Consider the following 17,891-nt stretch of genomic DNA (forward strand, 5'->3'; position numbering starts at 1 on the left):
CAGGGACTGTCCTCCCACCGCAGCCATGGCATCAGCATGGACAGCGGACAGCTCATGGGAACGTGATAGAATATGGATTTCATCCAGGTATATACCTGGTTGACGCATGATTAACTTTCGGAGCATGTTGGACCGGTGCCCCTGGATGATCTGGGCTCCAATCTCCTTGTGTTGTTTCAGGCCCACGCATGTGCCGATGAGCTTTCGTAGGCGGGCGTAGAACATATCCTCTGATTCAACATCCGTCTGCTGAGCCTGCCGCATTTTGAAACGCTCATAGTCAGGGTTCAGTTGATGGTCAAAGTGCTTGTTGAGCACTGCCACAGCCGCATCATAATCCGTCCTGTCACCTGTCTCGGGAAGCGAGTCAAAGAGTTAATGGAGTTCATCACGTCCCATAAGGAGCATCAGTGACCTGCGTACCGCCCCATCCATCTCTCTCGTGGCGCAAAAATAATTGTCCAAACTCCCTAACCACAGGCCAACGTGGTGCTGCTGTTACCAGATCTATCAATTGCCTGAAGGGGGGTAGCGCCGCTACCGAGGAGTGGGCACTGGGGGTGACAGGAGCTGGTGGCTTATCGTGTGCCTGCTGTGGGGTACTCATTCTGCTGTGCCTGATAAATCAAATCATTAGCATTTATAAAGCGCGCTACTCACCCGTGCGGGTCTCAAGGCGCTAGGGACGAAGGAGGTGGTTATCGCTGCTCAAACAGCCAGGTCTTTAGGAGTCTCCGGAAAGCGGAGTGGTCCTGGGTGGTCATGAGGCTGGTGGGGAGGGAGTTCCTGGTCTTGGCCGCCAGGAAGGAGAAAGATCTCCCACCCGCCGTGGAGCGTCGGATGCGAGGGACGGCAGCGAGTGCGAGGCCAGAGGAGCGGAGGGGGCGGGTGGGGACGCAGAAGTTGAGGCGTCTGTTGAGGTATTCCGGTCCCTTGTCGTGGAGGGCTTTGTGTGCGTGGGTGAGAAGTCGGAAGGTGATCCTTTTGCTGACTGGGAGCCAATGCAGGTGTCTCAGGTGTGCAGAGATGTGGCTGCTGCGGGGTACGTCGAGGATGAGGCGGGCCGAGGCGTTTTGAATGCGTTGTAGGCGATTTTGGAGTTTGGCTGTGGTCCCGGCGTAGAGGGTGTTGCCGTAGTCCAGGCGGCTCGTGACAAGGGCGTGGGTCACGGTTTTTCTGGTGTCGGCGGGGATCCAGCGGAAGATCTTGCGAAGCATGCGGAGGGTGAGGAAGCAGGCGGAGGACACGGCGTTGACTTGTTTGGTCATGGTGAGAAGAGGGTCCAAGATGAAGCCGAGGTTGCGTGGGGTCGGTGCGGTGCCGAGGGCCGTGGGCCACCAGGAGTCGTCCCAGGCGGACGGGGTATTGCCGAGGATGAGGACTTCCGTTTTTTCAGAGTTCAGCTTTAGGCGGCTAAGCCTCATCCAATCTGCGACGTCCTTCATGCCCTCTTGTAGGTTGGTCTTGGCGCTGGCGGGGTCCTTGGTGAGGGAGAGTATGAGTTGGGTGTCATCGGCGTAGGAGGTGATGATGATGTCGTGCTTGCGTACGATGTTGGCGAGGGGGCTCATGTAGACATTGAAGAGTGTCGGGCTGAGTGATGAGCCTTGAGGTACGCCGCAGATGATCTCAGTGGGTTCTGGGCGAAACGGAGCGAGGTAGACTCTTTGGGAGCGGTTTGCGAGGAAGGAGGCGATCCAGTCCAGGGCCTGGTCTTGGATCCCGGTGGAGCGGAGGCGGGTGATTAGGGTGCGGTGACAGACGGTGTCAAAGGCAGCCGAGAGGTCGAGAAGAATGAGGGCGACTGTTTCACCGTTGTCCATCAGGGTTCTGATGTCGTCTGTGACTGAGATGAGGGCGGTTTCAGTGCTGTGGTTGGTTCGGAATCCGGTTTGTGAGGGGTCGAGCAGGTTGTTGTCTTCCAGGAAGGTGGTCAGCTGTTTGTTGACGGTCTTCTCTATTACTTTGGCTGGGAAAGGCAGAAGGGAGATGGGGCGGAAGTTTTTCAGGTCGCTCGGGTCAGCCGTAGGTTTCTTTAGTAGGGCGTTGACTTCGGCGTGTTTCCAGCATTCGGGGAAGGTAGCAGAAGGAAAAGAAGAGTTGATGACGGTCTGGAGGTGCGGGGCGATGATGTCGTCGGCTTTGTTAAAGATGAAGTGCGGGCAGGGGTCCGAAGGGGCGCCGGAGTGGATAGAGTTCATGATGGATTTGGTTTCTTCCGTGCTGATGTGGGTCCAGTTGTTGAGGGTGATGGTCGGGGATGTGGGTTCGGTGGTGTTTGGTTGGGTCTGGTGTCCGAAGCTGTCGTGGAGGTCGCTGATCTTGCGATGGAAGAAAGTGGCGAGGGATTCGCATAGATCCTGTGAGGGCGTGACGGCGTTCGCGTTGGCGCTGGGGTTGGAGAACTCCTTGACGATGCTGAAGAGTTCTCTGCTGTTGTGGCTGTTTTTGTCCAGTCTGTCGGTGAAAAAATTCCTTTTGGCAGCGCGGATCAGGTGGTGGTGTTCGCGGGTAGCGTTCTTGAGGGCGGTCATGTTGTCAGCGGTGTGGACCTTGCGCCAGGCTTTCTCAAGTGCGCAACAAGTTTTCTTTGATTCTTTGAGGGTGTCAGAGAACCAGAGAGGTTTCTTGGTGTTGTTCTGTTGCTGCGTGCGTTTGAGGGGAGCAAGGTTGTCTGCGCAGTTGGAGATCCAGTTTGTGAGGTTGAGGGCTGCGTCGTTGGGGTCGGTGGTGAGGGTGGGTTGGTTGGCGGCGAGTGCGGAGAAGAGTTGCTCTTCAGGGATCTTGTTCCACTGTCGGCGAGGGATGGGTTGAGTGTGGAGTTGGCGGGTCTCGCGTCGGAATGTGAAGTGGACCCAGCTGTGGTCGGTCCAATGAAGGGCGGCGGCGTGGCTGAAGAAGACGTGTTGGCTGGCGGAGAAGATAGGGTCGAGTGTGTGTCCGGCGATGTGGGTGGCAGTGTTCACCAGTTGTTTGAGGCCGAGGTTGGCGAGGTTGGCGAGCAGGGTGGTGGTGTTGGGGTCGTTGTTTTGTTCCAGATGGAAGTTGAGGTCGCCTAGGAGGATGTAGTCCGGTGAGGCGAGGGCGTGCGGGGAGATGAAGTCGGCGATGGCGTCGCTGAAAGGGGCGCGAGGTCCGGGAGGACGGTAGACGAGGGATCCTCTGAGGGTGGTCCTCGGGTCAGTGCGAATCTGAAAATGCAGGTGTTCAGCGGCGAGAGGGGTGTCTTCGGTGGAGGTGGTGACGCTGATGGAGTCTTTGAAGACGATGGCGATACCTCCTCCTACTTGGTTGGTGCGGTCTTTCCTGGAGATCTTGTAGCCTTCGGGGATGGCGGTGGTGATGTCTGGAGCAGAGGAGGCGTTCATTCAGGTCTCCGTGATGAAGGCGACGTCCGGTGCTGTGGAGTCTAGGAGGTCCCAGAGTTCAACGGCGTGTTTGTGAACGGAGCAGACGTTGACTAGGATGCACTTGAGGTGGTTGATGGTGCGTGGGCTTGTGGTCGTGGTAGTTGCGTGGTGGAAGATGCGTTTGCAGGAGTTGCAGGCGAAGGGTCCATGGGTGCGTTTGGGGTGAGCTTGGAAGCAGGTGTTGGAGCGTCCTGGGTTGAGGGCATGGAGGGTGGTGGGGTCGTAGCGGATCAGCAGGGCTTGGGAGAGCTGGGGACCAGGGGTCGTGGCGCTGGGTGCGGGCCAGGCGCAGGCCAGGCGCGGACGGGCGCAGACGGGCTTGCCTCTGGTGCGCCTCCGCGCGCCAGCGGCGCACCCGCTGCGCGCGGTCGCGCAGCGGCCGCCATATGAGGTAGGAGGGGGGGGGAGGGGTCAGCTGGGGGCGAATGGGAGCTGGGGGCGTGCAGGAGGTCGCGGCGGGAAAGCGCGAGGGGGGGGACAGGTAGAGTGAGAAGAGCTGGGGGAGGGGGGTTTAAGGGTGGAGGGGGGTGAGTGTTAGGAGGTTTAGGAGATTAGGGAGAAAGATAGGTGTAGGGTTGTGAAGATAGGGGAGGGGGGTTGTAGAGGTGGGTGAGGGTGAGAGGTAGAGTGAGAGGATAGGAAGATAGGTAATAGAGGGGGTGGCGGGACGGGGGGAGAGATAGAGAAATAGGTAGAGAGAAAAGGTAGATAGAGAAATCGATAGATAGGGAAATAGATAGAGAGATAGGAAGATAGGAGGTGGAGAGTGAGGGAGTTGGATAGTGGGATAGAGAGATGGAGAGATAGGTAGATAGGAGGAGTGAGGGAGGTAGAAAGTGAACGGGTTAGATAGGGGAGATAGAGGGGGGATGCGAGTGGGGGAGGGGGATGAGGCAGGAGCAGGAGGGCAGGCGCGGGGAGAAGAGGACGGAGGAGGCAGAAGACAAGAAGACAAGAAGAACAGAAGAAAAGAAGAACAGAAGAACAGAAGACCGGAAGGACTGAAGACCGGAAGAGCAGAAGACCGGAAGAGCAGAAGACCGGAAGAACAGAAGAAACACAGAAGAACACAGAGGAAGACAGAAGAACACAGAGGAAGACAGAAGAGCACAGAGTAAGACAGAAGAACACAGAGGAAGACAGAAGAACACAGAGGAAGACAGAAGAACACAGAGGAAGACAGAAGAAGACAGAGGAACACAGAAGAACACGGAGGAAGATACAAAAAACGAAGAAACAGAGGGCAGAAGACCACAGCAGAAGATGAGGAAGAAGAGAAGAGGAGAGAAGAGGAGTACAGAAGAAGAATACAGACGAGGAGCGAGGAGGAAGAACAGAGAAGAAGAAAAGAGGAAAAGAAGCAGGAGCAGGAGAGAGGCTGAGTAGCGCGGGGCAGAGCGAGGGGCTGGGAGGTGGGGGGTACTTACTGTGGGGTGGGTCTCAGGAACTCAGGAACCTGGAGGAGCTGCAGCGGCAGGGGGAGCGACCTACCCTTGGGTCAAGGGTCGCTACCACTGTCGCGCAGCGGCCGCCATATGAGGTAGGAGGGGGGGAGGGGGTCAGCTGGGGGCGAATGGGAGCTGGGGGGCGGGGGCGTGCAGGAGGTCGCGGCGGGAAAGCGCGAGGGAGGGGGGACAGGTAGAGTGAGAAGAGCTGGGGGAGGGGTGTTTAAGGGTGGAGGGGGTGAGTGTTAGGAGGTTTAGGAGATTAGGGAGAAAGATAGGTGTAGGGTTGTGAAGATAGGGGAGGGGGGGTTGTAGAGGTGGGTGAGGGTGAGAGGTAGAGTGAGAGGATAGGAAGATAGGTAATAGAGGGGGTGGCGGGATGGGGGGAGAGATAGAGAAATAGGTAGAGAGAAAAGGTAGATAGAGAAATCGATAGATAGGGAAATAGATAGAGAGATAGGAAGATAGGAGGAGGTGGAGAGTGAGGGAGTTGGATAGTGGGATAGAGAGATGGAGAGATAGGTAGATAGGAGGAGTGAGGGAGGTAGAAAGTGAACGGGTTAGATAGGGGAGATAGAGGGGGGGATGCGAGTGGGGGAGGGGGATGAGGCAGGAGCAGGAGGGCAGGCGCGGGGAGAAGAGGACGGAGGAGGCAGAAGAGCCGAAGGCAGAAGACAAGAAGACAAGAAGAACAGAAGAAAAGAAGAACAGAAGACCGGAAGGACTGAAGACCGGAAGAGCAGAAGACCGGAAGAACAGAAGACCGGAAGAACAGAAGAAACACAGAAGAACACAGAGGAAGACAGAAGAACACAGAGGAAGACAGAAGAGCACAGAGGAAGACAGAAGAGCACAGAGGAAGACAGAAGAAGACAGAGGAAGACAGAAGAAGACAGAGGAAGACAGAGGACAGAGGAAGACAGAAGAAGACAGAGGAAGACAGAAGAAGACAGAGGAAGACAGAAGAAGACAGAGGAACACAGAAGAACACGGAGGAAGATACAAAAAACGTAGAAACAGAGGGCAGAAGACCACAGCAGAAGATGAGGAAGAAGAGGAGAGAAGACGGGGAGAAGAGGAGTACAGAAGAAGAATACAGATGAGGAGCGAGGAGGAAGAACAGAGAAGAAGAAAAGAGGAAAAGAAGCAGGGGCAGGAGAGAGGGTGAGTAGCGCGGGGCAGAGCGAGGGGCTGGGAGGTGGGGGGTACTTACTGTGGGGTGGGTCTCAGGAACTCAGGAACCTGGAGGAGCTGCAGCTGCAGGGGGAGCGACCTACCCTTGGGTCAAGGGTCGCTACCACTGTCGCGCAGCGGCCGCCATATGAGGTAGGAGGGGGGGGAGGGGTCAGCTGGGGGCGAATGGGAGCTGGGGGGCGAATGGGAGCTGGGGGGCGGGGGCGTGCAGGAGGTCGCGGCGGGAAAGCGCGAGGGAGGGGGGGACAGGTAGAGTGAGAAGAGCTGGGGGAGGGGGGTTTAAGGGTGGAGGGGGGTGAGTGTTAGGAGGTTTAGGAGATTAGGGAGAAAGATAGGTGTAGGGTTGTGAAGATAGGGGAGGGGGGGTTGTAGAGGTGGGTGAGGGTGAGAGGTAGAGTGAGAGGATAGAAAGATAGGTAATAGAGGGGGTGGCGGGAGGGGGGAGAGATAGAGAAATAGGTAGAGAGAAAAGGTAGATAGAGAAATCGATAGATAGGGAAATAGATAGAGAGATAGGAAGATAGGAGGAGGTGGAGAGTGAGGGAGTTGGATAGTGGGATAGAGAGATGGAGAGATAGGTAGATAGGAGGAGTGAGGGAGGTAGAAAGTGAACGGGTTAGATAGGGGAGATAGAGGGGGGGATGCGAGTGGGGGAGGGGGATGAGGCAGGAGCAGGAGGGCAGGCGCGGGGAGAAGAGGACGGAGGAGGCAGAAGAGCCGAAGGCAGAAGACAAGAAGACAAGAAGAACAGAAGAACAGAAGACCGAAAGAACAGAAGAAACACAGAAGAACACAGAAGAACACAGAAGAACACAGAGGAAGACAGAAAAGCACAGAGGAAGACAGAAGAACACAGAGGAAGACAGAAGAACACAGAGGAAGACAGAAGAAGACAGAGGAACACAGAAGAACACGGAGGAAGATATAAAAAACGAAGAAACAGAGGGCAGAAGACCACAGCAGAAGATGAGGAAGAAGAGAAGAGGAGAGAAGACGGGGAGAAGAGGAGTACAGAAGAAGAATACAGACGAGGAGCGAGGAGGAAGAACAGAGAAGAAGAAAAGAGGAAAAGAAGCAGGAGCAGGAGAGAGGGTGAGCAGCGCGGGGCAGAGCGAGGGGCTGGGAGGTGGGGGGTACTTACTGTGGGGTGGGTCTCAGGAACTCAGGAACCTGGAGGAGCTGCAGCGGCAGGGGGAGCGACCTACCCTTGGGTCAAGGGTCGCTACCACTGTCGCGCAGCGGCCGCCATATGAGGTAGGAGGGGGGGAGGGGTCAGCTGGGGGCGAATGGGAGCTGGGGGGGCGTGCAGGAGGTCGCGGCGGGAAAGCGCGAGGGGGGGACAGGTAGAGTGAGAAGAGCTGGGGGAGGGGGGTTTAAGGGAGAAGGGGGGTGAGTGTTAGGAGGTTTAGGAGATTAGGGAGAAAGATAGGTGTAGGGTTGTGAAGATAGGGGAGGGGGGGTTGTAGAGGTGGGTGAGGGTGAGAGGTAGAGTGAGAGGATAGGAAGATAGGTAATAGAGGGGGTGGTGGGAGGGGGGAGAGATAGAGAAATAGGTAGAGAGAAAAGGTAGATAGAGAAATCGATAGACAGGGAAATAGATAGAGAGATAGGAAGATAGGAGGAGGTGGAGAGTGAGGGAGTTGGATAGTGGGATAGAGAGATGGAGAGATAGGTAGATAGGAGGAGTGAGGGAGGTAGAAAGTGAACGGGTTAGATAGGAGAGATAGAGGGGGGGATGCGAGTGGGGGAGGGGGATGAGGCAGGAGCAGGAGGGCAGGCGCGGGGAGAAGAGGACGGAGGAGGCAGAAGAGCCGAAGGCAGAAGACAAGAAGAACAGAAGAACAGAAGACCGGAAGGACTGAAGACCGGAAGAGCAGAAGACCGGAAGAACAGAAGACCGGAAGAACAGAAGAAACACAGAAGAACACAGAAGAACACAGAGGAAGACAGAAGAGCACAGAGGAAGACAGAAGAGCACAGAGGAAGACAGAAGAACACAGAGGAAGACAGAAGAAGACAGAGGAACACAGAAGAACACGGAGGAAGATACAAAAAACGAAGAAACAGAGGGCAGAAGACCACAGCAGAAGATGAGGAAGAAGAGAAGAGGAGAGAAGACGGGTAGAAGAGGAGTACAGAAGAAGAATACAGACGAGGAGCGAGGAGGAAGAACAGAGAAGAAGAAAAGAGGAAAAGAAGCAGGAGCAGGAGAGAGGGTGAGTAGCGCGGGGCAGAGTGAGGGGCTGGGAGGTGGGGGGTACTTACTGTGGGGTGGGTCTCAGGAACTCAGGAACCTGGAGGAGCTGCAGCGGCAGGGGGAGCGACCTACTCTTGGGTAGTCTCAACTCTACAGTCTCAACTCTTTGTCATGCAGTGCTGAGCCTATCAAATATATTCCTTATAAGTGCGCAGGCTCACTTTCAAATGATGTTTTTGGGCCAGGAGTCAGGCTGAGATCAGTGTTTCTGGTCCTGTGATGGTGGTGTTACCTTCCGTCCGGCTGTCAGTGCGCTGAATGCACTGTGGTAATTAGCAGGTTTTTTTTTGTTCTTGTTTCCATGGTAACGGAAAACTTTTCCTGTTCCTCGTCGCACGTGCTGTCCGGATCCCGGTGTACTGACTCTTGACGCTCCCCCGCACTACAACAGACACCCTCCGGGACCTTCCAAACTGAACAGGCTTTTGAGCCGGAGACGCGGCACAGTCTTCCCCACCTGCTTTATGATGGTGATGCAGCGTCGGATCTAATGGCTCACCGACACGCGCTGAAGCCGGGAGGGCGCCCGTGTAGGTACGGCGCTGCGGCCATCTGCTTCTACCTGTACGGACCTCGCACAGATCTGCCAACTTGCGTGCAGCGCTTGCGTTACTTCGATGCTGGTTGAGGTGGCCGCTTATGTGTGCACACATGTGGGAACCAATAGGCAAAATATTGTAGTTCCCAATGTGTTTCACCATCCTGATGGCCAGTGTAGATGTGCTTTCGGCCCTCGTAGCTCAATGAACCACACACACACACGCTGGTTGCGCTATATGGGGAAAACTGCCGTTGCGCAGCCCCTCATTTTATTTTATAACCTTGCTGACGTGGTCACCCTTGTGACCCTTGACAGCAACAAAGTAATGAAGAGTCCGGATGGCTCTCTACACCGTGCACTGTCTCACTGTTTCTGGCATACAAACACAAGTGAGCACCGCTGCACAAAGTGGGAATGTATGCCATATCCATAATATGCCTGAAAAAGCTCCGCCCACATGAATTTTCTCTGCTATCTTTTTGTTTTTCCGTGACCTGTGTTATTAGCCTTGTTCCTCTTTATTTCAGGTCTATGGTTCAATTTTCCACATAAACCGTGGAAATCCTTTAAAGATGGAGGTTCTAGTGGACTCCTGGCCTGACTTTAAAACGGTTATTTCCAAGCCACAGTCAATGGTGAGTAAAAGGATCGAGCTTGTCATGCGCTGGTCCATACTGTGCCCATCTGTGTTTTAAACAACAATTTAATATTTCTAGGCAACCTCAAAGTTGGAGAGTTTATCGTGGTTATGAAACACTTTGTCCTTACTTGATATGTACTGCTCTTTGATAGACAATATGGTATGTGTTTTGGCTTACTAACAACTTGGACGAAAGAAAACATGTTTATAAATCCTGCATTCTAGTAACACATTGCTAACAGTCTCATGATTGTGTCTCAGGTCATTAGCTTTGAACTATTATATCTCATCAGCCTTTGGATTACACCTATGGCTAGAAGAACTACTGAATATTTATCTCTGAAGATGGTGGTTAAATGCTGCAGCGTGCCTCTCTTTTAGGTCTTTCTGTCATCTTCCCAGTGATGTGTAATGGCCCGATTAGTCCATGTCCACACTGTGAAATCGATGCTAGTGTACTTTCAAATTATATATTTTGCATTCATTAACAAAACTATCAGGGAAGTGGAGCTAGGCTGGCCGACTCCGATAGAGTTCCTTGCCACCCCAATGCTTTCACAGTGTTTGCAGACAACCCTGTCATGGATCCATGACACCTAAGAAGTGTGCCAGCCGTGGAACTAACCTGGAGAAGACATTCCCACTGCAAGGCTTCAAGACTGCTCCTGTCAGGCTAGGGCATGATTGTAGTGACCAATCAGAGCAATGAACCAGAGGGGGGGCAGAGTCTAGGCCTAGGGCAAGATTGTAGAGCCCAATCAGGGCAATGCAGAAGCTCTGAGTGTGGCCCATCCCCTTGTGCACACTCTCTTCACCATCCCGGCATACTAGGAAAAAATGATACCAACTGTTCAGGAGCAATATCCTCGCCCAATGAGGTTAGTGACGGGGGCAAGGGTTGGGGGGCACCGCCCATTGGGCTAAAATGACTTCAGCCAGTGCCCCCTCCTATTGTGCGTCTTGCCGGGACTGCACCTGCGCCCATGAAACACAATATAGTGGCATGAACATTTATGGTGCTATAACGCCCCAGGCTGTGACTGAAAGCACTATGAATATGTAAGTCATTATTTCAAAATTGTATAACAGGTAGTGTATGGCTGACTCAAAATATGCTAAAAGAGCTAGTGCTGATTATAAAACAAGTGCATTTAAATATACATAGTTTTAGTAATATGCGATCATATTGTGCCAAATGGAAACCTCTTTTATTAAAATAACACGCTACAGGGCTCAGCTGATAAAACCCTTACATTATCTCTCATAAAGAATACATTTTAGTCACCATAAAGCTTCAGATGACGCATCAATAAAATACAATACTGCAGCATTTACATTTGCTGATTACCCAACTAAACAAATACAGTTATTTCAGGTAACAGGCAACTTACAGAGGCTTGCTTTTTCGTTTGCTATCTGCCTCTACCTCAGCTCCACAGCTTAGGAGGCCCCTGCCATTCCCTTTCAACAAGAGGCACCCAAAGGTCTACCTTGTATTTTGGATCACTTTTGTAAACAAAATGTAAGGGAACCATTTACAGGTAGAAGAGGCTTTTTTGGAATTTTATTGTATCTTGTGTCTCGTGGTGTCACACCTTCTCTGCCTAGTCAGCTGACTTGTGAGGTGCCCATAAAAGGCACAGGCCCTGATTGGAAATCGTACGGACTAAAATTTCAGTGTAAGAGGTCCAGTGTTTCTGCACATGGATTTACTGATAGTGGTAACAACAAACCAGATGCTACCGACTGGAAAATGCAGCAGGTAAAATCACTGTGGGAAAAGGCTGCATTGTAGCCTGGATCTCTTACATGACCCCTGCTCAGTCTTCAGACACAGCACGAGCATTACATTGTCTCCTCAACCAGCCAGCATTCTACTCTCCTTCCTTCATCCTTGTTAGAAATTGGGTCTCTAGTTGGCAGAGGTATACACCCTTGTCCAGATACGGACCACAATACTAGTCAGGGTAAGTCACAACACAACCCAAATTATACTGTGCTCACCCTCTGGTTGCTTGGCAACGAGGAGTCACACTTAACTTAGAAGGCATTGTGTAAAGTATTTGTGCAATAACTTATACAGTAACTCAGTGAAAACACCACAAAAATACACCACACAGGATTAGAAAAATATATAATACTTATCTGAATAAAATGTGGTCAAAACAATCCAATGTACACAAGCAAAGTTATGAATGTTTAAAAATTAAATCCCACTAAAGAGCTTAGAAACTGAATAGCTCCAACTGGGGCTATCAAGACATCACTGACAGAGTCGTTCCCAATAATTTGATGCCACAGGCGCCGGTCACGGAGTCACCCAGACCCCCATGTACAGCACCTTTGAAAACAAAGAAACAAAGATGTCGCCCAGAGTCGGGGAGATGAAGCGTTGCTGGAGCCCGTGTGGCGTCAGTCCCTTATGGTGTCCGGGAAGGTGAGGTGTCAGTTCTGCACTGTGAGGCAGGGCAGACGAGGCATTGGTTCCGTCCAGTTGCAACAGGAGCTGGTGGGGCATCTGTGGCGAGGCATTGGTTCCTCGGAGTCCAGTCGGTCAAGCCGTGATGAGTCGACATCGCAGTGTCGCGATGACACTGAGTGACGTCAGCAGTGTCACAGTGATATCAGACTTGTGTTGCAGGCCGCGATCACATTTCTAAAATAGTAATATTAAATCCAACTTCACCAGTAAGCATGATTTTCTATTACCATTCTGGCAATAATAAATATGACAGGACCACTCCTTCCAGATCAGAATCTACCATCGAAAAGTATATGAGGGCAGTTCTAATGCTAATCTGGGAGAAGAGCAGGCCTCAGAGTAGTGGAAAACGAATTTGTGAGTTTTTCACTACCAGGACATGTAAAACACAGAAGTAATTGTCCTGCCTTTTACTTACATAGCACCCTGCCCTATGGGTTACCTAGGGCCTACCTTAGGGGTGACATATAGATAACAAGCATTTGCCATGCAATAGGTCTCGCATTTGTTTGAGTTGGAGCTATTGGCGTTGTAATGCATAACTGGAATTTTCTTGCCTCATAAATAGGTCAACCCTGCTGCATAATTTTGTCCTCTCTTCCACATAATTCCAGTGGCCCTGCATATAACTAAAGCACTTTCATTTACCTACATCCATGCTATTGAATGAAAATATGGTAAAGTCTCTTCAAATTAAAAAAAAAGTGTATTTTTTAACAAAGAAGCTTTGGCTCTAATAGGCACAATATAGCACTGCACTGAGAAAAACCTATTCAAAGTGTTATTTTTTAATAACTGGTAGTCTGTATCGACGAATCTGCCAATCTGTTCTCTTTAGTTCTTCTTCATAACGTCTATGTGCTCAACGTAAATAAATATTATTTTATTCAGATTCCCCGAACAAAGTGTGATTTTGGAGTCTGAACTGGACTAAATTATACCTGCTGCTAACAAGAACATGTTACTGGCACTAGGTATACTGTTCCTTCTATATAGATTTAAAATGTTATTTTTGAAAATACAATAGATTGAAATTTAGCAATCAACATCTCTGGAGAGGTGATTCAAGACACAGGATGATGCATCTAATTAAAATGAAACCACTTCCTTAGAAGCCCTGGGATTAAATACTCATCTGCCAATTAAATTGAACTTCATAATTATCAAGAAAAACATTTTTTCTTTTAGTACTGAAGAGACTTAGGTCTCCTTCCGTTTTCATCAAAGACCCCTGTAAAGTTGCGGAGAGTGTCTGGATAGCTCTATGACACATGTAATGGAAATTCTGCATTTCACTGGCAGCCTTTTTCATACCAAAATGTACTAAAACTCAGAAATAAACTAATGAATTCATTGAACTTGGCAAGTATCTAGGAGCACCCTCTTAAATATCGAGTTCTATCAGCCTTCACAAGCCAATAGAGGTTGAGAAGACCATAAGAACGCACCATACCTGTTGAGGAGCGCTGGAGTGCCCTAACAAAAATATTACAGTCCTACGGTAAGGTTCAAGGATTAAATTAACAAACTGCATCTCTCCTAAGAAGTACAGAGGTGGTACTGTGTAAGTAAAGATGTTTTAGTATTTTCCTAATTACCTGACGATCTCTTGCAAGTACATTTACCTGCGGTGGCTGCTTCTCCACTACATACGAAAATCACGGATCATTTCAGCCTGTCTGTTTCCCGTTGTTCTTTCTGTGGATTATGTTTTTCTGTAATTTCAGAACTTCCGGTGCGCGCAGCAGCCAATCCACATGTTGAGCATATCTTGAATGTCGACGGAGTGGGAAGGATTCAGTGTATAAACTGCCCTAGGATTGGCATGTTGGAGGCTGATCCTAGGCCCATATTTATACTTTTTTAGCCTCACAATTGCGCCGCTTTTTGACTCAAAAGCGGCGCAAACTTACAAAATACAATTGTACTTTGTATGTTAGTGCCGCTTTTGGGTAAAAAAATTACGCAAATGCGCGCTATAAAAGTATAAATATGAGCCCTAGAGTGCTGAACTAAAATCGACGTGCTCATTAGCTACTGAGTCTGCATGTGTTGCTGTTGTATATAAACACATTTTCGCACAGTTTAACAGGTGCCGTGCAGTGTGGAGAGAGTAGTGCTTTGCTTGGTTGGTGGTTCAGAGTTAGTCCGTCATTTTCGGACCGGAAGTTAATACTCTGATTATAATTATCACAGAGTCTAAAAGAGTCCAAATGGGGAAAAGGGGATTAGGAAGGGAACAGCTGGGAAGGAGACCTGTAGGAAGCAAAAGGTTAAAACACACAATATCAAGATTATATCATATGAATCAGCACTAGATTATAACTCTAAGCATTGTCGTTCTGAAATCATAGATAACATATGAATGGACTTAAACAACTAAGCTTCATGATTACTGGACACCTGCGAGGAAATCAAGAAAGGGTTAAATGCAATGTTCAGATTCAAACATTATCTTTTGCATGAGGATCAAGGAAAGAAAAACATTATTATATACACACTGCATCAAACCTAGAACTCTAGCATTTTGTTTTCTCAGAAACTGTAGGAAGCATGAATTGTGCCCATTGTATACTTTCACAAAAGGTTGTAAATACCATAGAATGATTGTGCACCATGAATAACATAAGCTAGGCTCGAGAAATAAATCACGCATCTTGCTGGCTAGAAAAACACCTCGTAAATGCCATGAAGAGGTAGCACATTATGAACACTGTGATATTAAACACAAGAAAAGAATCGCGCTTCCTGCCGATTCAGATGTCACCATGAAAATGCCAGAAAAAGTTAGCGCACAATGAATAACATGAATTACACACAAGAATGAAATCGCGCGTCTTGCCGATTTAAATGTCACCACGTAAATGCCAGTAAATGGTAGCGTACAATGAACTGCATGAATTACACACGAGAAATTAATCACGCGTCTCGCCAATTCGAATGCCACCATGTAAATGCCAGGAAATGGTAGCGTACAATGAACTGCATGAATTACACACGAGAAATGAATCACGCGTCTCGCCGATTCGAATGCCACCATGTAAATGCCAGGAAATGATAGCGCACAATGAACTGCATGAGTTACACATGAGAAATGAATCGCGATTCTCGCCGATTCGAATGCCACCATGTAAATGCCAGGAAATGGTAGCACACAATAAATATCAAGGGTTAAAGAACGAGGAAATAATTGCGTGTCTTGCCGATTCGAATGTCACCATATGAATGCCTGGAAATGGGAACGCACAATGAATATCAAGGGTTCAAGAACAAGGAAAAAATTGCGCGTCTTGCCGATTCGAATGTCACCATATGAATGCCTGGAAATGGTAATGCACATTGAATATCAAGGGTTAAAGCACAAGGAAAGAATTGCGCGTCTTGGCGATTCGAATGTTACCATATGAATGCCTGGAAATGGTAACACGCATTGAATAACATGAATTAAAACACGAGTAAGGAATTGCGCGTCTTGCTGATTCGAATGTCAGCATGTAAATGCCCAATAAACATCAAGCACACTTTCACACGCACATGAGTCAAAAGATTTTATCATGATAATTAGGCTCAAGAACTCGAACTCCTTCGAGAATGGGATCGGGGGCCCAGCCCGACCTCCGTCTTACCGCCCTAATCAAGAATCAGCAAGCGCAGTGAAAGGGCGAGGTCTGGAAGATCCAGGTAGGCCTCCGGAACAGGAGCTCAGGACGTTGCTGCTGCTCTGCACCGGGACCTCTGAATAGTGAGCACGTGGAGCTGGGCTGGCTCCCTTTTATAGAGTTTTAGCCCAGCCCACCAACCACACCTAGGCATGCTGCAGGGAAGCTTCTAGAAGGCCCTGGAAAGGGACCACACCCTGACACAGTCTGAAAGCTTGCAGCAGTACATTACATGTGGACAATATTTATATGCATGCTGAACATAAGTCTTCAGGATGAAACTCTGCAATGCAAAAGGTTAAACAACATTATCTCAGCACAATGCATAAATTATGTTAGCTGGAAATCATTAGCATTCTGGTCACCCGTAGAGCGTGCACTGCCCTGATGTTGACAGTGCTGCCGTTACCGTCTGCTGAGGCCAGGTAGGTAGCAATACGGACACCTACAGGCCTCCGCCAGCCTCAGGCTTTGAGGAACTGACACCCCCTTCTAAAAGTGGGAATACTGATAGACCACATCCACCGACTTGTGTCCTGAGGGTGACGCAACAGCGTGACAAAAGAGCTGCATTCATTTATTTATTTTACACCCTTGATGTGCCACTGTGACTTTTAAAAATCCCATCTTTTAGCCGTGCTGCTGCATAACGAAGTACATTTTCCATAAAAGCATTAATCTTCAGCCAGCAGACGTGGCGGCCAACATATACCATGTCAGAGGTATCTGGGAGATAATGAAAGGGAGCACGAAGCGGCCATCACGTATTTACACAATACTTTGTACTGCTCCCAAAGTGAAAAAAGGCAGGACAAAAAGGCAGAACTGACCACTAGAAAGCAAGGATTTTTGAAGGACACTGCAACTAACAAATGAGAACGCTTGAACTCATTTTATAGTATACTTAAAAGTATACAGCAGGCCGAACACTAACGCTCAACCTAAAAAGGGGAGTTTAGGGCTTGGCAAGTAGTTTTAAATGCTGCTAGTGAGCCTGGTCCTTAGTAAGTAAACTTACAAGGGGACGCGTATAGGCTGATGGACCATTTGGATCACATAGAGTATCCTAGCCATGTAGTGACCAATGTGCATCAATAATCAATATATCATCAATATTCTAGTTGTGAAGAAACATTAATTAACTGTTAATTTCATCAACCATCCATTAATGACCACACCTCGATAAAGCGTTTTACAATTTTTATTTCCCTATTAATTACAATTCTAATGCATTGGTTAACTCAAACCTTATTTGATCAGCTCAGGATTAGTTATTTAGCAACCACCGATAACACACTCTAATCAGAACCTGATAAAACATGTGATAAAAAGTCTTATTGTAAGCCAACAAAGATTAATATAACAGCATCAATAGCAGAGTTCAGCAATCAGTTTGTCAATCATTTTGTCACTGTCAACGTCACCCCTAGAGAACCTACCTAACCCAGATTAGCGTCAGCATGTGGGATTTCACGCGACAAAATTTAGAAAACATGACTTTGGAAAAACATCTAGCTAGGAGGAAAATTATAAACAGCGTAGTTGATACCTAGAAGAAAAGGCACAAAGTTAATCAGTCACATTGTCATAGCTACCTATCCACGGAATGGGTCAGCAACAAAGTCAGTCTTCGTCTTCAGCTCATCAATAAATCAGCAAGTCATCAGGCTCTCACAAGCATGAACCCAATGACAGAATCTCGATCCGCGTCTCCTGACGTCATCAACTCTCCCCTCGAATCTCCTGCATCTAATCTGAATTTTTAGTCCCTTGTCATGACTTTTTATTACAGTTTTTCAGTCCATCCCCCTAATTCTTAATTGGTTCACAAATCAGCAGTTATGACCCTAACCAATAGCGTTTATTTTACAAATCTATAAGCTCTAATATTTCTCCGTTCCCAGCCCATTGATTGGTCCACTGTACGATGTTTTCATCATCCGGCTCTTCAGGTATCGAAAATGTTGCATGTTCCTCTTCAGCCAGTGCTCTCATTGTTCAAATCCTGGGAAAGTACATTTAGCCTACTCTACACATAATTGTATCAAATTGACTTCATCATCTCCTGTCCGTCTGTACATTGCAGAAAATTCTAGCTAAGCACACAGTTCAGGGTCAGGTTATAGGTGTCAGCAACTTCTACAGTGTACAGTTATTAATTCTACTTCTGAATGAGGCCTGGAAAGACTAGGCCACGACTTCAGCTAAGTTGGCTTCTACGATATAATGCAAAACATAGGTTATACATCTCATTATGGCACAT

The 17,891-nt window shown here is 48.9% G+C and overlaps 1 protein-coding gene across 1 annotated transcript in view; it reads left to right on the top strand.

The window, feature by feature from the left end:
• Window positions 1-8,702: 8,702 nt before the first annotated feature.
• Window positions 8,703-17,891, top strand: part of LOC138287083 (glycine N-acyltransferase-like) — a 239,255-nt gene continuing 230,066 nt past the window's right edge. Inside the window, exons 1-2 of the mRNA XM_069227444.1 lie at window positions 8,703-8,840; window positions 9,375-9,482. Coding sequence (XP_069083545.1) covers window positions 9,420-9,482 — 63 coding nt within the window. The 5' untranslated portion in view covers window positions 8,703-8,840; window positions 9,375-9,419. The remainder of the gene's footprint in view (window positions 8,841-9,374; window positions 9,483-17,891) is intronic.

Source organism: Pleurodeles waltl, chromosome 4_1 (assembly GCF_031143425.1).
Source record: "Pleurodeles waltl isolate 20211129_DDA chromosome 4_1, aPleWal1.hap1.20221129, whole genome shotgun sequence".
Taxonomy (NCBI): domain Eukaryota; kingdom Metazoa; phylum Chordata; class Amphibia; order Caudata; family Salamandridae; genus Pleurodeles; species Pleurodeles waltl.